The sequence below is a fragment of the Poromitra crassiceps genome, assembly GCF_964638095.1.
Source record: "Poromitra crassiceps genome assembly, chromosome: 12".
In the NCBI taxonomy this organism is placed as follows: domain Eukaryota; kingdom Metazoa; phylum Chordata; class Actinopteri; order Beryciformes; family Melamphaidae; genus Poromitra; species Poromitra crassiceps.
In genome coordinates this window covers 284,913-308,672 of record NC_139632.1, presented here as the reverse complement: position 1 = coordinate 308,672, position 23,760 = coordinate 284,913, and the positions used below count along the sequence as shown (strand labels likewise).

At 43.7% G+C, this 23,760-nt stretch overlaps 1 protein-coding gene across 1 annotated transcript in view; it reads left to right on the top strand.

Annotated features, from left to right (window-relative positions):
• Positions 1 to 23,760, top strand: part of LOC310786836 (arf-GAP with coiled-coil, ANK repeat and PH domain-containing protein 2-like) — a gene marked incomplete at its 5' end in the record, with an annotated part of 157,934 nt that overhangs the window by 52,021 nt on the left and 82,153 nt on the right. Inside the window, 4 exons of the mRNA XM_083648153.1 lie at positions 2,538 to 2,596; positions 5,453 to 5,636; positions 15,239 to 15,283; positions 15,391 to 15,486. Of these exons, the coding sequence (XP_083504279.1) occupies positions 2,538 to 2,596; positions 5,453 to 5,636; positions 15,239 to 15,283; positions 15,391 to 15,486 (384 nt within the window). The remainder of the gene's footprint in view (positions 1 to 2,537; positions 2,597 to 5,452; positions 5,637 to 15,238; positions 15,284 to 15,390; positions 15,487 to 23,760) is intronic.

Below are 23,760 nucleotides of genomic sequence, written 5' to 3'. Positions count from 1 at the left end.
GCTATATTGCCGATATTAAAACTAGAATGTAGAAGCCGTTATCTTCACTCTGCGTGCCGTGCAAACAGCGGTAGAGCTCTCACTGCTACTTAGCTTAGCACTACAATGGCAGTCTATGGTTCTTTTGCCTACTCCGTTCAGTCGCCCATACACATTACAACAGCGCTAGAAACACTCAGATGTACGTGTTGTGACTCGTGTACTCACCACGCCATGAAATAATAATACAAAGTTACGTGAAACGGTCATTTTCGAAGTAAATCCGCATATCGAGAACTAACGAGTAACCGAACCAACAAAGAGTAACCAAAGTTACTTCCTCGTTTGCCATGAGGCGCATGCGCTGTACTGATGACTGCACACAGTTAGCTTCCTATTCGCCTTATGTTCAGCCTTATGGGGTGGGCCAAATTCTTCCGGGTCGTGTTAACACTTCCGCTGGTCACAGCGCGAAATACAAAAGAACGTCATGAAGAAGAGAGTTGTTTTTGTAGAGGACAGTGCAGGGGGTAAAACAAAGAACGTAGCCTACTACTTTGAGCTCGGTACACAGCAAGCAAGCGGAGTATCCACTGTTAGCCAGGTCAGATAACGTTATCGCCGACAATGACGAGCACTTTCTTCTAAAACATACCTGGACTCAACAAAGAAAGCTTCAGATGGTTTTCTCTCCTCCGAGCGCAGCGCGAGCCACTAACGTCTATCCACCTTATTTTTGGCGGCCATTTTTGCTTGATCTGCTGATGGGTGCTTCTTCCGGTGTGATCCTCCCAGCCTTGTTGCTGACAGCTTGACACCCGTCTGGGCGAACAGAGCAAATCACTAATCAGGTCCAGCTTGGCAAAAATCTCGTCGATAAATATCCCTTTAAGAGCGCAGTGCATTCATGGGTAATTAGCCGCTAGTTAGTTATGTTACATGGCAGTAAAACACCACTAAATTACCAAATTGATAGAACTTTTAACCATTTCGAGTAACACTGTTTCCATACGGATCACCAGCGTTAGTTTGTTGTTTATAATGTGGCTATATTCGTAACGTTTTATATCTCGGATGCGTTATTTCGAATCCCACATAGGTTACGCCAAACCCCACATAGGTTACGCCTCGAATCCCACATAAATTACGCTAAAACGCACATAGGTTACGCCTCGAATCCCACATAGGTTCCGCTAAAACCACCACCGCAAAGCGTGTGGGTTTCAGGACGAAACAGTCTCGAGCCACTATCGTCATCTTTAGAGCACAATATTCCTGGAATGCAAGTTTAACTAAACAGTTACATGTCCTCTGCATTCTACATACAATTAAGATATTACGGGTTGTTTTATTTTGTATGTTAAATACTTATTGGCCAAGTTATGTTCAATTCAGCCAGGGTTCAAGGCACTGAGTGTAGGTGGCCATCTTTTCAAATCAAGTAGAATACCATTTAGATGGCAAGCTGCAACAATAAGTCACTTAAACCGGACCTTGTACGCACATTTATTTTTTACAGTGGGGCATTCAAAAATAAGGTGGATAAGACCCGCATACGTTAACATAATTGCCTGGAATGCGAGAATTAATGAGCCAGTTACATGGCATTGCATTCTTACACATTGTCGTTTGCTTTTATTTGGTATGCTACATACAATTGGCTAAATTATTAGTTAATTCAGAGTTAGATGATATTGGAGCAGCCGGCCTTTTTCTTTTTCTTTTTTTTGTTGTTGCCGTAAGTCGTCACACAACCGGGTCAAATGGGCGTGGCTACATAAGGTGAATAATCCCCTAAAAGCCTGACTTTCTCCTCTAAGTTCCCTTATTAGCTTCCTATAGTCCCCTATAGCCTGAAGGAGCCACAGCCACTATAGCCTGAGACCATGACTCAACAGCGGAGACTGCGGTCGTGGCGGCTGACTGGCTGCCGGATACGTTTCTTACCACTCAGCGATCTTCAAGCACATGATCCATTCAAGCACAGTGCTCAATGTGTTTGTCACCGGTCGGTCGGCCATCGCAGCCACACTGCTCGTATTGTGTCGTGTGGCCCTGAAGGCAACACTGCTGTGACCCCGTTTAGAGAGAGGGGGCTTTTGCTGAAGGCTTATTTCTCAGGAAGCGTGCAGGGTAACTGTGTATGACTCACTAACGAGAATAAACACATCACGTCATTTCTCTGCTTATGTTGATGCCTTTATGAGGGGGCTTTACAGAGACAGCCTGTTAGTGTAAATTTAGCTGCATTTAATTAAGACTTGTGCTAAATTGCACCCTGTGATTTGAAACGACCTGGTTTGCTGCAGAGGTGCTGAATGCTGACTTGCAGAAAATCCGGCAGCTTGTAAATTGAATCCTTTATCCAACATGTGTTGCTTTCTTACAGAAGCCACCTACAAGATGTTCTTATAGAAGCACCTACATGATGTTCTTATAGAAGCACCTACATGATGTTCTTATAGAAGCACCTACACGATGTGAAATGCTTGAATTGTGGGACTTGTGGAGGGAAGCTCTGTTGAGCACAGAAGTAATGGCCCTTTCTTTCTTCACAGATATTGTTTGATCAGGCCCAGAGATCAATCAAGACCCAGCTTCAAACCTTTGTCAAAGAGTAAGTATCGGCAGAGCAAAGATTGATGAAGCGCGTAATATCTCCCAAGCAATTTGGAGTACATTTTTGGGGACTTAGCAGATGCTTTTATCCTCACCGACTTAGGTCACAATGAGGCACACTGGAGGTATTTCAGGTGAACAAAGAACACCTTCCATTCAAATCCATGTCAGAGGAATAAAGTTTCTACTGAAGGTAGACACTGCTGAACAAAAAAACTGCTAAGTAAGCGTATAGGAACCAGAAGAAAAAACGACCAAGGCCCTTTTTCACTTTTAAATAAAACATTCATTCAATTATTAACAAACGGACTTATTTCAGCCACATGCTATGCCAATGCAATATACTTTGTCCAGAATGTCCCACATCATATATCTACACGCAACATCCATACATCAATATACATAATACACATTGTTACTAGAGCACAGCGTATCTTTAGACTGTGGGAGGAAACCCAGGCAAACTCCACACAGAAAGGAGCAGGGTGGAGCTTCGAACCCACAACCTTCTTGCTGTGAGGCGACCGTGCTAACCACACATTGACAGTCCCATCACTGCCTTCCAATCACTGCTTTTGATCAGATATGGAGACTTGGACTTGAGTCACACTTACGTTACACACACACACAAAGTGACTTGAGATTTGTCCTCAAAGACTTGAGACTTGACTTGCATTTGAGATTTGGGACTTGAGAACAATCTTTGTTTTTGTGTACTAACATTAAGGAAAGGTCTACTAACAATGATGTCAACTACTAATACAGTCCATGCTTTGAATTCCTTGTCTTAGCCATGCAGTGTTCTAAGCAGACCGGATGGCATGCAGCAGATGATAGAACGCTCATCCGTAAGAGACTTGAAACTTGACTTGGACTTGTGACCAAAGGCTTGAGACTTGAACTGGACTCTAGCTCAAAGACTCAAGACTTGAATTGGATTTGGGACTTGAGAACAATCTTTATTTTTTTGTGTATTAACATTAAGTAAAGGTCTACTAATAATCATTTCAACTAATCGATGCTGATGCTGTGCATGCTAATAGATAAAGGAGTGAGGATAAGTAAATCCTCAGTTTTAGCTGTGCAGTCTTCTAAGCAGAACGGATTCCATGCAGCAGATGATGGAACGCTCATCCGTAAGAGACTTGGACTTGGACTCTAGCTCAAAGACTTGAGACTTGACTTGGACTTGCAAGAAATGACTTGTGAGCATCTCTGCTTTTTAGTTCATGTATTTCCTAGTAGCTGCTCTTTCATCTTCTTTGGTTGAAGCATATAGCATATAGCACGATAAGAGCCTGACAAATATCCCACTGATGATAGCATAGTGGCTGAGAGGGAGAAAGCCTGCTCTCCTCTCATTGAAAACCTGCATATGAATGGAATAAGATGGTGTGTTAGCTGTAGTATCGTCAATATTTTCCCGTTCAAATGTGGTTTCAGACGACCTACTTTAATACAGTGTTGCCTTCCAGACAGCTTGTACCAGTGTGCAAAGCCCCGCCACGGCTTCTGGTTTATTTCATTATTAAGGATTAGCCGTCTTTGCCTCCGGCACAGAAGGGCTAAACAGCCGTATCCGCAGCACCCGGGCTTCTCTGGGAACGCTGGGAAGCATGTTTCCTTCACAGCACCCGGGCTTCTCTGGGAACGCTGGGAAGCATGTTTCCTTCACAATGACTCACTGCCTCACCGCTCTCACATGTGACTTCATCTCACTTAGCGTAAACGCACCAAGAAACACAGCCGGACGACTCGCTATGTGTCCCCCTCAAAATAAGACTCGCAATGTGTCCCCCTCAAAATAAGTGGTGAACTTCTTGTGTCGTTGAAGCTGACATGGCAGTTTAAAGTGAAATCACCACGTGTGTTCCCGTTCCCGTACCACGACCCTCGTGTGTTCCCGTACTATCAGCTGACCCTGAGAGAGCCTCACTTCCTTTGACATGCCGACCTTTCACCTCACATGATTGTGAAAAACAAATAGTGGAAGTGTCTCATTTGACCTCAGAAGCAAGTTTCACGCTCAAGTGTGTCAAAGTAGCATTGTGCTGAATGTAGTTGCTGCAGCTCCCAACAGGTAACATCGATTTATCACTTCAACACACGTAGTTAGATATGCTCAGGATTAGTTGCTGAAAAGCTTCATTCATCAAACCGTTCTGTACATTTGAATGACGCTATAGGAGGAGCTTTGCATTTCATTTTTAACAGATTTGAACAGGCTTAACAGAGAGAGAAGATTCTTATTCGTTACACCCACATATTTAATAAACACCTAAACGATGAACACCTTCTGACATTTAATAGCCTGCAAAACCATCCTGATCACGTGACCTCACATTTATGTTTAATCCTGCGGCTCAGCCCCGCCCTCCAGCCATTTCACCAAATTACAAAAGTGCACGGGCCAATCAGGGACGTGCCTCGTAGTTGACAACATAACCGGCCAATCAGTGACACCGCGGGAGAAAACCGAAAGGCGGCTCCCCTGAAGCAACGAGCGGTAACGAGTGAACACGGCCCTAATTGCAGTTATTGCAGAAACATAATCAATAACGACAATTAAAGGAGAACAATATGCACCAGTGGAGTTTCTCAGCAGAGAAATACATTCTCACCATTCTTCCGAGTGGATTTGGATTGGATTTGACGATGCTGATTGGCTGATGGAGTTGCCTGTCAAGGCAATTACTCACGCCCACTGAAATGGCTGTGGAGGGCTCAGAGTCTCTAGACTGATACCTAGAGTGAAACGGAATATGAAGTCACATGAATCAGGATGGTTTTTGACCAGGCTAGAAATGTAGTAAGTGTTTTTTCTGACCTTCCCTCTCCTCCCTCTCTCTGTCAGAGACCTGCGTAAGTTCAAAGAGGCCAAGAAGCAGTTTGACAAGGTGAGCGAGGAGAAGGAGGTGGCGCTGACCAAGAACGCCCAGGCCCCCCGCAACAAGCAGCACGAGGTGGAGGAAGCCACCAACATCCTGACCGCCACGCGCAAGTGCTTCAGACACATCGTCCTCGACTACGTCTTACAGGTACAGAGCTTCACCCATGGATCCAAAACTCAGCGCTCAAAAGGCAGCATGTAATTTACTACTGCAGTTTTTAAAACCTAACTGGACACCAAAACCACTTTTTTCAGCTGAAAATGTATATATATGGGAATTTAGTAGTGTTGTTGATGGAATCAGGTTCAAATCCTGACGACGTGCGAAGTATTTGAATTCGACATACGTATTTTATAATTTGTATGTATAGACGGTTTTCACAGAATGGTCAGTCCTGCACTTGAATGTTTTTTTTTCTTTTATGTCCATAACAAACACTGCAACAGGAAATGAGCGAGGGTTCAATTTAGAATGTTTTTGTTGTCAAGTTAAAACCGTCTATAGCGACTGCCCTCTACTGGTTGAAACCTGGTTTTGAAATTGAAGTTAAAGGATGGGTTTACCGATGGGGAATATGAATATATATTAATTCTTAAAAAATCTTAAATTTCGAATCCGTTGAAATTTTTGAAATTGCTTGTTCACAGCCAGAGAAAAAAATAAATGGAAAAAAAAAAAAATGGGCCAGGTGACGCGTTTCGACGCGAAACGCGTCACCTGGCCCAATTTTTTTTTTTTTTTTTTTTTCATTTATTTTTTTCTCTGGCTGTGAACAAGCAATTTCAAAAATTTCAACGGATTCGAAATTTAAGATTTTTTAAGAATTAATATATATTCATATTCCCCATCGGTAAACCCATCCTTTAAGTTTCCTAGTGGCTGACCTGAGTTCGGGCTGACTTCTCAGTTTCAAGTTTTCGTCACTACTTGTGTTTTAAAAGGTGCTATATAAATAAAGACTTACTTACTTGCTACAGGCATTTTTTATTTATTTTTTAATTTCCAGGCTAGAAGCACTTCAGCCAAAGCTATATGTGCAGTTTCTCAATAAATTGGAGGAGGTTGGTTTGCTCCTTGAGGGGAAATATTGCCTGAAAATCACATTATATGTCAGAGATAATCTTTCATTTAATTCAACCTAGAAGAACCTAAGCATTAGCATGTCATGTTGATGTTGATGATGTTTATCTTAAATGCTGGAAAACAAATTGTGCAAAATCTTACACCACACGCTACATTCTGTTCCTTTAGGTGTCTACAATATGAAATGTACACACATTATTACAAAATGAAACTGCAATATGGATAGATATATAGATCAAGATAGCTAAAATGCCATAAGCATACAAGCGTCTATGTAAAGCAGATGTCAAGTAGGGGTTGGGAGGGATATAGCACATGAGATGCTGAGTCAAGCTGAGAATGCTGATGTGGCACAGCAGCTGGCTTTAATTCTGTTGCATTCAATGTGAAACACCCAAACTCCTCCACCCATCATACATACAGTACTGCTAAACTGCTGCAGAATGGATTTAGCTGCGTCGTGCTAGCAGTGGAGACCGCAGTAGTGTAGTAGTAGTAGCAGTATTTGCAGTAATAGTAGTAGAAGCAGTAGTAGGCCTAGTAGTAATGGCAGTAGTAGTACTAGCAGAAGTAGAGGCAGTTGCAGTATCAGGGTTCCCACGAGTCCTTGGAATGCTTGAAAGCTTGTTAATTGTGGGGGGGAAAGCCTTGAACGTTGTTTGCATTATAAACATGATCAGTGTTGTAACTGTAATGAACCTTGATCCATCTCAAACTATGCCGTGTTGGGGTCTTGAATTTGAGGGAATTGGGTCTGGAAAATCCCTTGAATTTGATCTTTAAGAAGGTGTGGAAATGGGGAACCCTGAAGTGATAATAGTAGTGCTGCTGTAGCAGTGGTCAAAGTTGGCAATGGTAGTAGTTGGTCTTGATCGTTCCTTGTGGGTAAAGTGGTTTTCCCATAGATTCTTTACCTAACACAAATAACATCCAAGTACACAACAATGACCTTTTTGATTTCAGTTAAAAAGGAGGCAAAAATTAATAAATAATTGACCTTTCAATGTTTTTAAATGGGCCTATACTTTAGTACATTTACTTTTTCATATCTTTAAAGTGATTTAAAATGAGTGCAGAATAAACATCATTGTTTGAGGGAAGCAGCATTTAGAGTAGTAAAGAGTGCAGGGAACGGTCAGAGCCATAGTGCCATGACAGCAGTTGTACCAAAACCATCATGTTTTGATGAAGTGCTCTGAAGAGAAACAGCAGCTGAAGAGAAGAAGAAGACGTCTGTTTGTTTAAACTGGACAGGCTCATTTCAGACCAAGTACAGGAGGAAGTGAAGAGACTCAACATGTTCTCTCTCTCAGTTTAAACCCCTCAGGAGGAGTAGACTGACTTCTTACAGGTGACTGATAGTTTCTTTCAGACTTAGCATATCCACCATAAAAATTAAAATAAAACATACTCATAGTATAATTGCTGAGTCTGGGATATTTTGGGTTGTATTACAGGTTGTGAGTCACCTTAAGACCTTTGCTTGCAAAATAGCAAGATTTTTTAAGGAGATAATCAATACTGACCCCTACCCCCCAAAAAAGGGGAGGGGGGGGGGGGGCGGTATATATCAAAACCCTGCATATCTTTTGCTCAAACATTTTATAAATGCTCAAACTGGTCTAAAGCTGTGTTCACACGAGATATTTATTTTTCTCTCTGTCGCTCGATTCAACCCTTTGGAATCGCTCTGTCGCTCTGTTTAAATCGCTCATCAACAGGCACAATAATTGACGGACATCTGGGGGCTATAACGTTACGCAATGTCATGATGTTTGTCTACTACGAGCCACCGTAGTTGTTTACAAGCTAAGCCTATCAGCGTGCTCCTAACGCGAGCTCTATACCGGTAGTACAGACTTCACTTCATGTCAGCTGTCAGCCTGTCAATCAGCTGTCAATGCGGTTTGTTGCCACACAATAAACCAGCGGTTTGTTCCAAGCCAGTGTGATCCTTGACCCACTCTCACACGGCAGCCAATCAGCGTTGAACAGCGAGCGACTGATGCCAGCGTAATTTCGCTTGAGTTGGGATATTTTATCTCGGGCGACGAGTGTATTTTCTCCCTATCGCTCTGTCTCTGTTGCTCGACGCCCATCGATTTTTCTCCCATGCTAATATACGCTCAATCGCTCGTTTGCATTGACTTTGTATGTAAACTCGATGCCAGCGAAAAACTTGAATAGGTCGGTGTGAACGCACCTTAACACAGAATACCTCAAGGTCAAATTAATCTGAAGGCCTGTTCCTGTCGAAGTGCATCTTCTAAATCCTGATAGGGGTGTCAACATTAATCGATTATAAGATGTATCGCGACGTGGAATCGAATCATTGAAAGATTAATCGTTTATGTTTAAAATGTATCTTGACATTCAGATTTTAAAGCACTTTCTAAATAAAAAAGGGAGTTGAGTTATACTGTTTATTTGACTGCTTGTATTAATTGATGAAAAAGTAGCCATGTGCAGTAATAATATATAAAATTGAGGATGTGATACTTTGAGCTGTATCGAGATGCATCATGGAATTGAATCAGTTTCAGTTTCAGTTTATTTAAAAAAAAGGACAGTACACATTAATCAACATTACTGTAAATGCGCCAGTTTTAGCCAACTGGCTAATTCGCAACTGTAGTCCTTTTGGCAAGATGTTATAAAACCATACACCTAAAACAGAAGCATTAAAAGTAAAACACAATATTTACAACACAATCCAAAATAATAGTAAAAACAATAATACAATACACAATTAACTGATTACAAGTGGTCACATGTTTGATTTGTTAATAGCCAGGTCTTGAGTTTTTTTGTAAAGGTGTGGTAGGTAGCACAGTATCTTATATCAGTTGGTATGATGTTCCAAAACTGAGTGGCTCTGACTGAAAAACAGGATTGACTGAAGGAGCTGGACCTAAACGGCACAGTACAGTCCCCCCTCTGGGAAGATCTTGTGGACCTATTATGAGATGTTTTTTGTTTGACAAAAGTACTGAGAGGTGGAGGGGCCTTACCATTTAAAATTTTAAACAGTAGGCAGGCATCAGTGAATTTTGTCAGGTTTTCCCAGCTGAGGATTCTGTACTTGCTGAGGATGTAACAGTGGTGGTAAGTATACGGTTTTCGGTCCAGCACCTTGAGAGTCTGCTTGTACAGAGAGAGAATGGGTTTCATGGTTGTGTTTTTTGCATGGGTCCAGCTAGTCATACAGTACATGAGATGGGAGATGATCATTGCGTTCATATAGAGAATCGCAGCAGTAGATGTTAAACAATTCCTCATGTATCTGAAATTTGACAAGTTGTATCTGGCAGTCTGTATTACTCTTTTTACCTGCTTTTTGAAAGATAGTGTAGAGTCAAGGATAATGCCAAGATATTCAAAATGAGAGACTATTGGCTCTCCAGCACCAAACACTCCAGGATTACCAGATGTTGAATTTGATTTTGTGAAGTACATACAAACTGTCTTCTGCACATTAAGACACAGTTGAGACTCTGTAAGCCAGTTGCTGACATTCACCATTGCAGCGTACATTGCAGCGAATCAAATCGTTGGCAGATGAATTGTAATTGAATCGAATATATCTTATATTACTACTATGTACTCATGTTTCACAGTTGGCCCACTGCTTCATCAGCCTCTTTTAGGGATGCACCCATACGAAGATTTTGGCCAATACCGATAACCGATATTAACATTGGCGTTATGGCTGATAACCAATATTTAGCGATGTCGATACTATGTGTATAAAAACAAGTTTCTATGATCATCAAATTGTGTACATACTGAAAAAAACACATGTAAAAACACTGTGAATTTGAAAAAGCAGTGTCTTTATTTATTTCCAAAACATTTGGAAAAGCCCATAAAACACAGATTTACACCATGGCTTCCTCTCAATAGGAAAATTGTGGCCAATACCCGTAACGATATTAACATTGCTGTTATTTTGCTCATTGTACTGATACCGATATATTCATGTTACTAACATTGGCCGATAGCAATATGATTGGCGATATATCCTGCATCCTAGCCTCTCTCCTGGCTCGCTGTGAAAAATGAGTTGAGTTTTTTTTTTTATCTAGCCTGTTAGTCTGCTCATAGGAAATCTATAAACGCAGCAGCAGCCAGCACAGCTGAGTTAAATGGCTAGTGCTGTCAGCACTTTTCAAAATCCAGCTGACCTCTGCAACTGCAGCTTGTAGGAAACATTTGAGATGGATTTTTTTCTTCCGTTTTTGTCTTCGTTTTCAATTGTTTTTTTTTGTGGCATTTTTGCTTAATTATATATAGCGCACACTTGACAGCGACACAGGCACAATGCTAGAGAGAGAGGATATGGCAGGTTATGAGCCAGACGTAGGTTCGGCACATTGTAAGAAGGTAGTTGTGTGCTGTGCCACGTAGTGCCCATATCATGCAGGAGGAGGCTCACACGCTTTATGGTCCCGTCACAGAACATCTGCTGTTTGACTGAAGCAAAAAGCAGGATGTGAATCTACTGTAATACAATGGAAAAGCACAGATGATGCAGTAAAACAGATAATACATTGTGTAACTGTTCTGTACACTCATAGACCAGTCACACACCACACACTAATGCCTCTTTTTTCTTTTATTTTTGGATCATTCCACCCCCTCCCATATAATTTGTACTTTGCCAATCCTCCTGCTGCCCCAGTTGTTGCTCCACCCCCTCTGCCGATCTGGGGGAGAGTTGTAGACTAGCACCATGCTTGCTCCGATACATGTGCAGTCGCCAGCTCCTTCTTTTCACCTGACAGCGAGGACTTTCGCCGGCAGGACGTAGCGTGTGGGAGGATCACACTATTCCCCCGAGTTCCCCGCCCCAGTGCCCCACCCCCCTCAAGGGGCTCAAACCTGCGACCCTCATGTTGGAAGGCAGGGTGTGTGGTACCGCTGGCTGCACTATCCCAACTCCCTACACACACCCCAATGTGTGTCCTCTGCACACACTAATTCACACCAACAAGTAGCAGCACAGTCATCTCTCATTAGAAGTAAATGGTGGTTGTATATCTACAAAACTCCAAATAAACCTGGAAAATCCCTGAACATGACTTTACAATCAGGCCAAAACTCTGTTTCCTCACAGTCCAACAAGTCGGGTGGGAAATTACCACCAATTACCAGCCAGAGTGCTAGTAAAGTGTGGCTGTGGTTGGTGAGTTTGTTGACTCCGTCAGGCGCTCTGTCAGTTTGCCAGACATTATTTAGAGGCACTGCTCGAAGAAAACGGCTAATTGGCTGTGAAATAATGCAAGTGTCTTGTAAATGTTGTGGCTTACTGAAGCCACTGTGACCGCACGACAAACAAGTATGTTTCCTGCCCAGGCCATCGGGCATTTGCCATCAGACGAAATTAGGTTAGCAAAATCATTGTCTTTTCAATCACTTCTTTTATAGTATCTGGCCTTTTATGCGTAATTGTTTCTGGTGTTTTTAATCTTTTGTTGGTGTCCTTATTGTTTTGTGATTTGTTTCTCTCACTTGTGAAGCACTTTTATAAACGTTGGTTTTAGAAAGCGCTATATACGCTACATGTAGTTGCTGCTGCTTCTTCTGCTGCCGCTACTACTCTGGATTTCATCGGGATTCGTTGCATATTGTTGCTCAAAGACACTTCGGCAGGGTGGTTGCTTTGAACGTAAGCCAAGATGGCCGTGTGGTGATGTAACAGAATGCAGTACTATCTAGGGATGTTCATCAATTATCGATAATCGATAATTGATCGTTGAGGAATGAATTTGATCACGTGGATTTTTTTCCTGTTTTTTTTTTTTTTTTCGGACTAGGTCTGGGTGGAATTCGTTCCCCCTCGCCCCACTCCATTGCACAGCTGACTAACGTGAGGTGGAGCTTCATATAGTCTCTAGTTTTCTGGCTGGGCACGGGCCTTTGTGCCAACAAAACTGTTTTAAACATGGGGAATTCACACCGGCATGCGCCGGGGACACAAACAAACGCACCCAGCGGTCTGCGGACCTCAGTGAGGCTCAGGCCTGTTGATTTGACTCTTGTGCTGTCAGCTAAGCTGGAAGACGCCGATTGCCTTACATCATGTAACCTGACATGTAACATGTTTGTTTACCTGGCCACAGCGCTAGTGTCTGATATTCTTACTACACAGCGGCATCGCCATTATAGCTGGCCGAGAACGCGCAGCGTTATTACCAGACCAGAGTAAAAAAATATATATATATATATATATATATATTATATATATATATATTATTATTATTATTATGCTATCAATAATCGATAATTGAACGTTAATTTTCCCGAATTTCGATTATGGAAATTGTTCAAAATGACAACACCCCTAGTACTATCAATAGCCTTGCATTCTCTGCACTGGCAGACTTGATGTGATGACATTGAACACATCCCGTCACGGGACGTACGACTGAAGTCCACCAGGGCTCTGTCCACAAGTCCAGAGGGGGGACATTACTGTCCCCTGTCTCCATTTCTGTCTCTTGCTCTCTCTCACTCCCTCTCCCTAACTCACTCTCTCTCTCTCACACACACACACACACACACACGCACACAGAAGAGGTTACATTGCAGCAGGCTGTGTGGATGGTAGGTGGGACAGGCGGTGGGTCAAGTTTGAGACAAAGGGCTCCCCCTGGTGGTGGGCAGAGGTGCTGCAGCCCAGTCATGTTTTGGGGCGACAGTGTGATTATTCAACTTCACTGCTTTCATTTCACGCTTGTCTGCCTTCCTTCATTTGCCTTTTCCTCAGCACAGCTTCTCTGTTCCACAAGCTTCTCTTATGCTTTCTGCTCTCTCTCTCTCTCTCTCTCTATCTCTCTGTCTCAGTAGTCGTGTTTCCATTACCCTCAGAAATGCGCAAAATCTAAATATCGCAATAGAAAGTGGGTAATGGAACACGTAAATTTCGTGTCGATATAGCAGTTTATCGCAAAAGTGTAATGGAAACGCATTTTTCGCATTTGCATGTCATGTGACCCATCTTCTCCTTTGGAAAAGGAGCGGAAAATGAAAGGAAAATGAGGGAGAAAGGGTTCGATAAACCGTGGCAAAACCTCCGCAGCAAGTGGAAAACTTTTAAGCAACGCTACCTAGCAGAAAGACGAGTGTTGTGCAAAAGCGGAGCTGGGGAAAATAGATCATGTTTAATGACAGAAACGGTCCATGGTGACAGGCGCGCAGTTGTAGGCTACCTTTTTTCCTCTGCCTCTCGCGCTCACTGCATTCACTGCAGCCAGCAATATGTTGACACTCATTTTCTTTTGAATTGATAATCAGGCTCGTTTATATGCGTTGTAACTTCATGTGGTGATTTGCATTGACCATTGGTTGGATTTGAGCATGCTGGGGACGGGATATGGGGCAGATCCCCGTGCGTAATCACTGTGGCAGCTGCTGCCACGGGGAATTGCGTTCAGGTGTGTGTGCCGTCACTCAAACTCAACTTCAATGGAAACGCCTACAAGTCGCAATTGGACATTGTTGAAGTTGTAGAAATATCGCAATTATTTTGCGAAAAACTGTAATGGAAACACAGCTTCTGTCTCTCTATCTCGCTCTCTCTCTCTCTCTCCCTCTCTCTCTATCTCTCTGTCTCTCTCTCTCCCTCTCTCTCTATCTCGCTATCTCTCTCTCTCCCTCTCTCTCTATCTCTCCCTCTCTATCTCTCCCTCTCTCTATCTCTCTCTCTCTGTCTCTCTATCTCGCTCTCTCTCTCTGTCTCTCTCTATCTCTCTGTCTCTATCTCTCTATCTCTCTATCTCTCTCTCTCTCCCTCTCTATCTCGCTCTCTCTCTCTCTATCTCGCTCTCTCTCTATCTCGCTCTCTCTATCTCGCTGTCTCTCTATCTCACTCTCTCTCTCTCCCTCTCTATCTCGCTCTCTCTCTATCTCGCTCTCCCTCTCTCTCTATCTCTCTGTCTCTCTCTCTCCCTCTCTCTCTATCTCTCTCTCTATCTCTATGTCTCTATCTCTCTCCCTCTCTCTATCTCATTCAGTCTTTTTCTCCGTCCCTCTTACCCTCTCTTTCTTGCCCCCACTTTCTTTGGTGTATTCAGGTAGCTTGTTGTTGCTTGTTGTGTGTGTGTGTGTGTGTGGGTTGTTGGATATGAATGTTGTTGTTAGGAAGGATGCACAATATTAGATATTTTAAATGTTTTATCTTATTTTTTGTGAATAATATCTGATATGTTTTCCAACTCTTTTGGCTGATTGCCGATACCGATATATGCACGCATTTGTCCCACCTAATTTCATAGAACATGAAGTTTCCCCTGTAGTGGAATTAACACATTATTAAGCCTACTCCTAGGCTGATGCTTCAATTTAGGTTATGTAAAACATGCCATGTATTTTTACAAATTATTATCTAACATTTTCTTTCCAACAAAACTAAGACTCATCCTACTTAAACATGCTTAGATTATGCTCTCCCTGGGTTAAGCTTCATGTCATTTAAGCGCCATTTATATCGGCTATATTTAATTTTAAAGCCTTTATCAGCCGATACTGATGACGTGCCGATGTCATCGTGCATCCCTAGTTGTTGGGCATAAAAGTTAATTTTAAGGCAATTTTAGTTTAGATTTGCAGTTTCATTGAAGAGCATCAAAAGTCTAAATTTCTTTCTTGCACTGTCTTCAATCCAGATCAACGTACTACAATCCAAGAGAAGATCGGAAATCCTTAAATCGGTAAGTATATTTTTCCAACCATCTCAGATGACTGAATGAACATGGGAGGGTCGATGCGGCGGCCATATTGTCTTTGTGATTAATCGGCATCACTGTCTTCTCCACAGATGCTGTCCTTCATGTACGCCCACCTGACCTTCTTCCACCAAGGCTATGACCTCTTCAGCGAACTGCAACCTCTTATGAAACAGCTGGGGGGACAGGTACAGAACACACACACACACACACACACACACACCAGCGTGCACCAGGGTGTTGCCAGCCCTGAAAAGTCATAATTTGTCTTAGTTAATCTAAATTCAAAGCCTTAGCAGGTCTTGAATACAGCTAAATATAGCATTTAGTTTTTAATTGACTGGTGTGTAGTATCCGATAATGTAATAAATTGTCGCAATATAATAAAAATGCAATTAGACGGCGTCTGGAGTGCAGCTATAGATTCCCTGCCTACCAACACAAGAGTCGCAGGTTCGAGGTTGCTCCACCCCCTCTGCCGATCTGGGAGAGTTGGAGACTAGCACATGCTTCCTCCGCTCCGATACATGTGCAGTCGCCAGCTGCTTCTTTTCACCTGACAGCGAGGTGTTTGACCGGCAGGACATAGCGCATGGGAGGATCACGCTATTCCCCCCCAGTAGTTCCCCTGCCCCCCCAAACCGGCGCTCTGACCGACCAGAGGAGGCACTAGTGCAGCGACCAGGACTCATATACCCACTGGCTTCCCACCCGAAGACACGGCCAATTGTGTGTGACCAAGCCAGAAGTATCCCGGGTCTCTGCCCAGACGCCTTCTCATTTGGTACAAGTTGTCCAATTTGATTCCAGTCAGTGTTTTCTCCTGCCAAAACTACTTTGTCAGCAAAGACATTACATTGTTTGGTGAAAATCATGTTTCACTTCCTACTGGTTCTGTTGACGAACATTAATTTCATGCCAACATACACATGATACTCTCTAGGCCCTCGGCGATTCACATTCTTGCAATGTTGTCCGCATACAAAAATATACTCTCATGCAGCCTAAACAAACATGAATCTATTTTGAGGACAGTTGGAAGAAGCTATGTTTACATGTCGGTGTACTGTCATAGGCAGACAGACATTTTATTACGTAGACTATATTCTTCCGTTATGTAAGCAGGAGGTCCTGTCCAAGGAGTTCATCTGGAGGTGGAGGCATTGTTTCAGCTGACGACGCCAAAACCAAATCTCTGCCCATCCTCTCAGGATCATACACACACGATCCTGAGTTTATACTGGCACCAGGAACAGTTAGGCAGGGCTACAACTGCACAGTGACCTTGTGCCTTGACCTTCAGATGACCCCACACTTGGTGTGTGTGTGTGTGTGTGTGTGTGTGTGTGTGTGTGTGTCAACTGACATCTCTATTTGTGTGTGCACACACCCTCCCCTGATAAACAGAGGCTTCCTTCTGGGCCAGAGGAGGGCCTGGACGTGACCATACGATGATTATCATCACAGAGGAACAGAGGAACAGGGGGGCAGGAATGAGGAAGAAGGCAGCCAGAGGACTGGTTGAAGGGTTTTCCCACTGTGGAGAAGCTCACAGGGTTGACAGTCAGCTGAGCGAAACGCAGCAAAGAAACCTAAAATAGGACTAGATCTCAAGATGAAGGGAAAGAAACGGACCGCTTTAGAGAGACAAATGCAGAAGGGAAGTGTGAGACAACACAGACGTATTTGTGGACGCTTGTTGCACTTGCGTTGAGAGGATTGTGTTTCTCTAAAGTCTGAAAATACTGTGGGAGAGGGACCAAGGAAAGGAGGAGTGTAACCAAGGAGGGATGAGGTGGAGAGGATCGGGTGCTTCTGATACCCAAGAAGGGCAGTTTTTCAGTGTGTTTTTCTGAGGTCGAGACTGACAGAAAGGACTTTTTTTTTTGAAAGAGGGTGAAAAAGACCACTTTGCAAACCAATATCTCAGTGGAAGAGAAGTGTGTGGTTTCTCTGCGGGTTCCTCTGAAGCTTGAAACATCAAGAGATTGACTAACGAGTGCCGGGAAAAGAGAAGCGGGATAACCGAGAGGAGGTGGAGGGTGGTCTTCTCCAACCATGGAATGATTGAAGCCGAATGGAAGAGTGTGGAATGTAAAGTCTTGTAGCTCCGAGGCTTGAAACCTCAAAAGAGTGAAGGAGAGGAGAGCAAAGTGTGCGAGAGGGAGAGAAGCCAGGAGGCTCTGCTTTAGAAAGCAGATCCGACGAGGAAGGAGAGAGACTGAGGCTGAGTTTCCTGAAGCCGACCAGCTACTGAACTATACAGATTCCATCGTAAACCTGCCGCTCCCAATTTAGAACGGCAACGTGAGGATTGTGGATGTTTTTTTTTCTTTTTTCTTTTTTCTCTCCATCATGAAGCTGAAGAAGGTGGAGAAGCTCTGCAGGGAGGTGTGGAGGAGCTGCCAACAGGTCTGACACTTCTACTTAACACTGGCAACCAGCTGAGAGAGAGAGCCAGGGGCAGGGGTGGATATGAACACTATCTGGCTGTGGCTTCATGGTTTAGAGGTTCTCAGCTGGCCTAGAAATGTTAAGTTTGGTTAGAAGACATGGTGGAAGTGGCTGGGCAAATTTGGGATCCATCAGATGCTGTGGAGGGGAAAAAAAGTGTTTTACCCCCACGTGACTAGGAGTGACAGAGATGGTAATGCCACCAGTGTGTTAGGAGTGAACGTGATGGTAATGACTAGGAGTGACAGAGATGGTAATGCCACCAGTGTGTTAGGAGTGAAAGTGATGGTAATGACTAGGAGTGACAGAGATGGTAATGCCACCAGTGTGTTAGGAGTGAAAGTGATGGTAATGACTAGGAGTGACAGATGGTAATGCCACCAGTGTGATAGGAGTGAAAGCGATGGTAATGCCTAGGAGTGACAGAGATGGTAATGCCACCAGTGTGATAGGAGTGAAAGTGATGGTAATGCCTAGGAGTTAAAGTGATGGTAATGACTAGGAGTTAAAGTGAGGGTAATGCTACCAGTGTGATAGGAGGAAAGCAATGGTAATGCCTAGGAGTGAAAGCAACGGTAATGCCTAGGAGTGAAAGTGATGGTAATGACTAGGAGTGAAAGTGATGGTAATGACTAGGAGTGAAAGCAATGGTAATGACTAGGAGTGAAAGTGATGGTAATGCCACCAGTGTGATAGGAGTGGAAGCGATGGTAATGACCAGGAGTGAAAGCGATGGTAATGACTAGGAGTCAACGTGATGGTAATGACTAGGAGTGAAAGCGATGGTAATGCCACCAGTGTGATAGGAGGAAAGCAATGGTAATGACTAGGAGTGAAAGCGATGGTAATGGCTCGGAGTGAAAGTGATGGTAATGCCACCAGTGTGATAGGAGTGGAAGCGATGGTAATGACCAGGAGTGAAAGCGATGGTAATGACTAGGAGTCAACGTGATGGTAATGACTAGGAGTGAAAGCGATGGTAATGCCACCAGTGTGATAGGAGGAAAGCAATGGTAATGACTAGGAGTGAAAGCGATGGTAATGGCTCGGAGTGAAAGTGATGGTAATGCCACCAGTGTGATAGGAGTGGAAGCGATGGTAATGACCAGGAGTGAAAGCGATGGTAATGACTAGGAGTCAACGTGATGGTAATGACTAGGAGTCAAAGTGATGGTAATGACTAGGAGTCAAAGTGATGATAATGCCACCAGTGTGATTGGTTTTACTTATAATAGATGAATTATAAGAATAGAATAGATGTTGAAAACTCTCTGAAATCATCTGTCGGGCTACAAACAACCTGTAGGAACAAAAATATGACTATAGGAGAATGAAGTAGTCTTGAATTGTATTGAGAAGCTTTGTGCAGGTAGCACAAACAACATATTGGATATTTTACTTTGTCATGAACTGATAGTCAGGGGGAAACAGGAGATGGGCGCAAAAAATACTGAAACAGTTACATTAAGGCAGGGGTGCCAATACGTCGATCGCGATCGATCGTGAAGGTCGTGTGGTAGATCGCATGGCATTGAGGAAGAAAAAAAAAAAAAACTTTTTTTTTTTTTTACTGTTTTTCCACTGTTTCCACTGTTTTTCCACTGTTTCCACTGTTTTTCCACTGTTCCACTGTTTTCCACTGTATACTCAGTGTATATATATATATAAATAAATATGTTTGGTAGATCACTTTGACTTGGTCATTTTAAAAGTAGCTCCCAAGCTGAAAAAGTGTGGGCACCCCTGCATTAAGGTTTCTCTGGTTGATGAGTGACTGAGCTATGATATATTGAGGTAGACTGGGCATATAGAGGATGTAACATTATCTAGAAACCTTATCTAGCATCAAATGTCTTGATAACCAGCGGGAGCCAAGATCACTGAAGTTCCATTTGGAATGCATTTTCATGACAATCTTATGATTCATCTCAAATGCACTCCTTTCCCCGCTGTGCCTGTTGAAATAACAAAACTGCATCACTAGATAAATGAGTCTAGTGAGCGCACGCATCTCTCTGACACAGCCCCTCAGGCCCGCCCCCTCAGGCCCACCCCTCTCTGACACAGCCCCTCAGGCCCGCCCCTCTCTTACACAGCCCCTCAGGCCCGCCCCCTCAGGCCCGCCCCGAACAGCACACGTTCATCCAAAGGGATCGATTCTGTCTTCTTCCATGAACACCACAGCAGCTGATCAGAGGCACGCGTCAGGATTTGAATGGGGTGCATCAGAGCAGCGGTAGGTGAGAAATAGAGGCAGCAGTTAGTCTCTGCTGACCTGCTCAGTGAGAGAGAGATGATATTACAGGTTAGCTGAATCACCATCACAAAACACACATGGCTTTTACAGACAGATACAAACAGATATACAGCAGTGGGTGGAGTGAAGGGGGGGGGGGGGGCATTTCCCATCTGATGTTATCAGCCTGCTGCCCCGCCCATTTCCTCTCCAAACAAAACAAAAGCGTCCGCCTTCCTCAGATAGACGGCTCCAACATGATGTTCATAATGGCACGTTCCTGGTGCTACAGCCTCTGTAATACTACTTTATATGTGATATAAAACACCATGAAATCTGTCTGCTTTGATGTGATGGAGTTGATCCGTAACAGATGAGCTGCTACTTTTCACCTTGAGAGAGGAAGTGTATTGTGAAGTTCCCACACAAACATCATCTTAAGGAGCCGTCTTCTTGAAGCAGCATCTAGCCTGAGCTAACTGGCATCCAGAAAACAGACTGCGGAGCCAATCTCTAATGGAAAAGCAACGCTGATGTGTTTTTCTGCCACACGTCCAGCTACTGTAGCTGTGCTGCTGATTCTGAATGCTTTGCACTGTTGTTGTTGTTGTTGTTGTTGTTGCTATGACGTCTCTGAGCTTGACAGCCACATCTTGGCTCACCGCTGGCCACACCCACATGACAAGATGCCCAAAGCAAACACTATACACCCAAACACGTCATGAACATCATTGAAAAGCCAATATTACTACGTACATGGGGGGATGAAAACGTGTGTATACACACGGTCACGGACAAACAGTCTGATTAATATGTGACATCCCAATATAATTTATTGCTATGATAAGTTGCCATATTGTGTTACACAGAAGTTGTATCGAGTACTGAAAAGGATCTCGATATGAAGCTGGCTTTGCTCTAGAAAAGTACTGATACACTCACTGAAATTATTTCACCAAGGCTGTACATCTGTGTCTGGGAAACTGTTGCTAACTTTGGTTGATGATGGACAGTATTTACTGTGTTTTTCAAAGTGCTGTAATCACGGTACGGTTTGATTGATAATGAACATTTGACACAGTATGATTACTAGGGCTGTGGCGATTCACTTATCTCCCGATTCGATACTATCATGATTCTTGGGTGCCGATTCGATTTATATTGCGATTCTTAAGTATTGCGATTCTACGATTATTGCGATTCGATATTACGATTTATTGCGATTTTTGTTTATTTTTTTCTTTTATTTTTTCAGTTTGTTTGCTTTTTTACACTACATTAGAACATGGGAAAAGTTGAATCATACACTAGAGACTGTATATTATATATCATGAGTAGGGCTTGGCGATATAGTTAAAAACAGGGGCGGACTGGGATCATAATTCAGGCCGGGCATTAGATACCAAGCAGGCCAGGCCGATATGGGCCGACGCGCGTGGAATTTGGGCCGTTTGAAGCCAGATTTGGGCCGTTTGAAGTCCAATTTTACAATGAGATGCACCCACTTTAACCCTGAAGTGTAATTATTACTTCAGACTAACTAATAAAGTAATAAAACCACTAGTAAACCAGTAGGCGGCACCTGGCCTGCTGTTCAGTGAGTGGCCTGACTGCAAGCACCCAAAAAAATTTTTTTTTTTTTTTTTTTTTTTTGCGATTATCGATTCTGGAATAAAAGATCGATCCAAAAAATCGTGACATTAAAAATCGCGATACTTAGGTGAATCGATTTTTTCCCCCACCCCTAATGATTACCGTAAGGGAGTTTGACCTTGGTTTATCATTAAAGCGGTTATCGTTTTTATCCCTACTTTGCTCATTTCCAAAACAGACAGAAAGAGGAGAAACACGTTACTCATTTGCTTTGGTGGGACAAAACCCCCTCAGGTATTTATAACAATATATCTCCTCAGAATAGTGATGATCCAGGTCCAGGCCTATGATCCAGGTCTAATATGATCCAGGTCCAGGCCTACTCTGATCCAGGTCCAGGTCTAATATGATCCAGGTCCAGGCCTAATATGATACAGGTCTAATATGATCCAGGTCCAGGCCTACTATGATCCAGGTCCAGGCCTACTATGATCCAGGTCCAGGTCTAATATGATCCAGGTCCAGGCCTAATATGATCCAGGTCCAGGCCTACTATGATCCAGGTCCAGGTCTAATATGATCCAGGTCCAGGCCTAATATGGTCCAGGTCTAATATGATCCAGGTCCAGGCCTACTATGATCCAGGTCCAGGCCTACTATGATCCAGGTCTAATATGATCCAGGTCCAGGCCTAATATGATCCAGGTCCAGGCCTAATATGGTCCAGGTCTAATATGATCCAGGTCCAGGTCTACTATGATCCAGGTCCAGGCCTAATATGGTCCAGGTCTAATATGATCCAGGTCCAGGTCTACTATGATCCAGGTCCAGGTCTAATATGGTCCAGGCCTAATATGGTCCAGGTGCAGGCCTAATATGGTCCAGATCCAGGTCCAGGCCTACTATGATCCAGGTCCAGGCCTAATATGATCCAGGTCCAGGCCTACTATGATCCAGATCCAGGCCTAATATGGTCCAGGTCCAGGCCTAATATGATCCAGGTCCAGGCCTAATATGGTCCAGGTCCAGACCTAATATGATCCAGGTCCAGGCCCACTATGATCCAGGTCCAATATGGTCCAGGTCCAGGCCGGCTATGATCCAGATCCAGGCCTACTATGATCCAGGTCCAGGCCTAATATGGTCCAGGCCAAGGCCTAATATGATCCAGGTCCAGGCCTAATATGGTCCAGGTCCAGGCTTACTATGATCCAGGTCTACTCTGATCCAGGTCCAGGCCTACTAGGTCCAGGTCCAGGCCTACTATGATCCAGGTCCAGGCCTAATATGGTCCAGGTCTAATATGGTCCAGTTCCAGGCCTAATATGATCAAGGTCCAGGCCTACTATGATCCAGGTCCAGGTATTTATAACAATATATCTCCTCAGAATAGTGATGATCCAGGTCCAGGCCTATGATCCAGGTCTAATATGATCCAGGTCCAGGCCTACTATGATCCAGGTCCAGGTCTAATATGATCCAGGTCCAGGCCTAATATGATCCAGGTCTAATATGATCCAGGTCCAGGCCTACTATGATCCAGGTCCAGGCCTACTATGATCCAGGTCCAGGTCTAATATGATCCAGGTCCAGGCCTAATATGATCCAGGTCCAGGCCTAATATGGTCCAGGTCTAATATGATCCAGGTCCAGGCCTACTATGATCTAGGTCCAGGCCTACTATGATCCAGGTCCAGGTCTAATATGATCCAGGTCCAGGCCTAATATGATCCAGGTCCAGGCCTAATATGGTCCAGGTCTAATATGATCCAGGTCCAGGTCTACTATGATCCAGGTCCAGGCCTAATATGGTCCAGGTCTAATATGATCCAGGTCCAGGTCTACTATGATCCAGGTCCAGATCCAGGCCTAATATGGTCCAGGTCCAGGCCGGCTATGATCCAGATCCAGGCCTACTATGATCCAGGTCCAGGCCTAATATGGTCCAGGCTAAGGCCTAATATGATCCAGGTCCAGGCCTAATATGGTCCAGGTCCAGGCCTACTATGATCCAGGTCTACTATGATCCAGGTCCAGGCCTACTAGGTCCAGGTCCAGGCCTACTATGATCCAGGTCCAGGCCTAATATGGTCCAGGTCTAATATGGTCCAGTTCCAGGCCTAATATGATCAAGGTCCAGGCCTACTATGATCCAGGTCCAGGTATTTATAACAATATA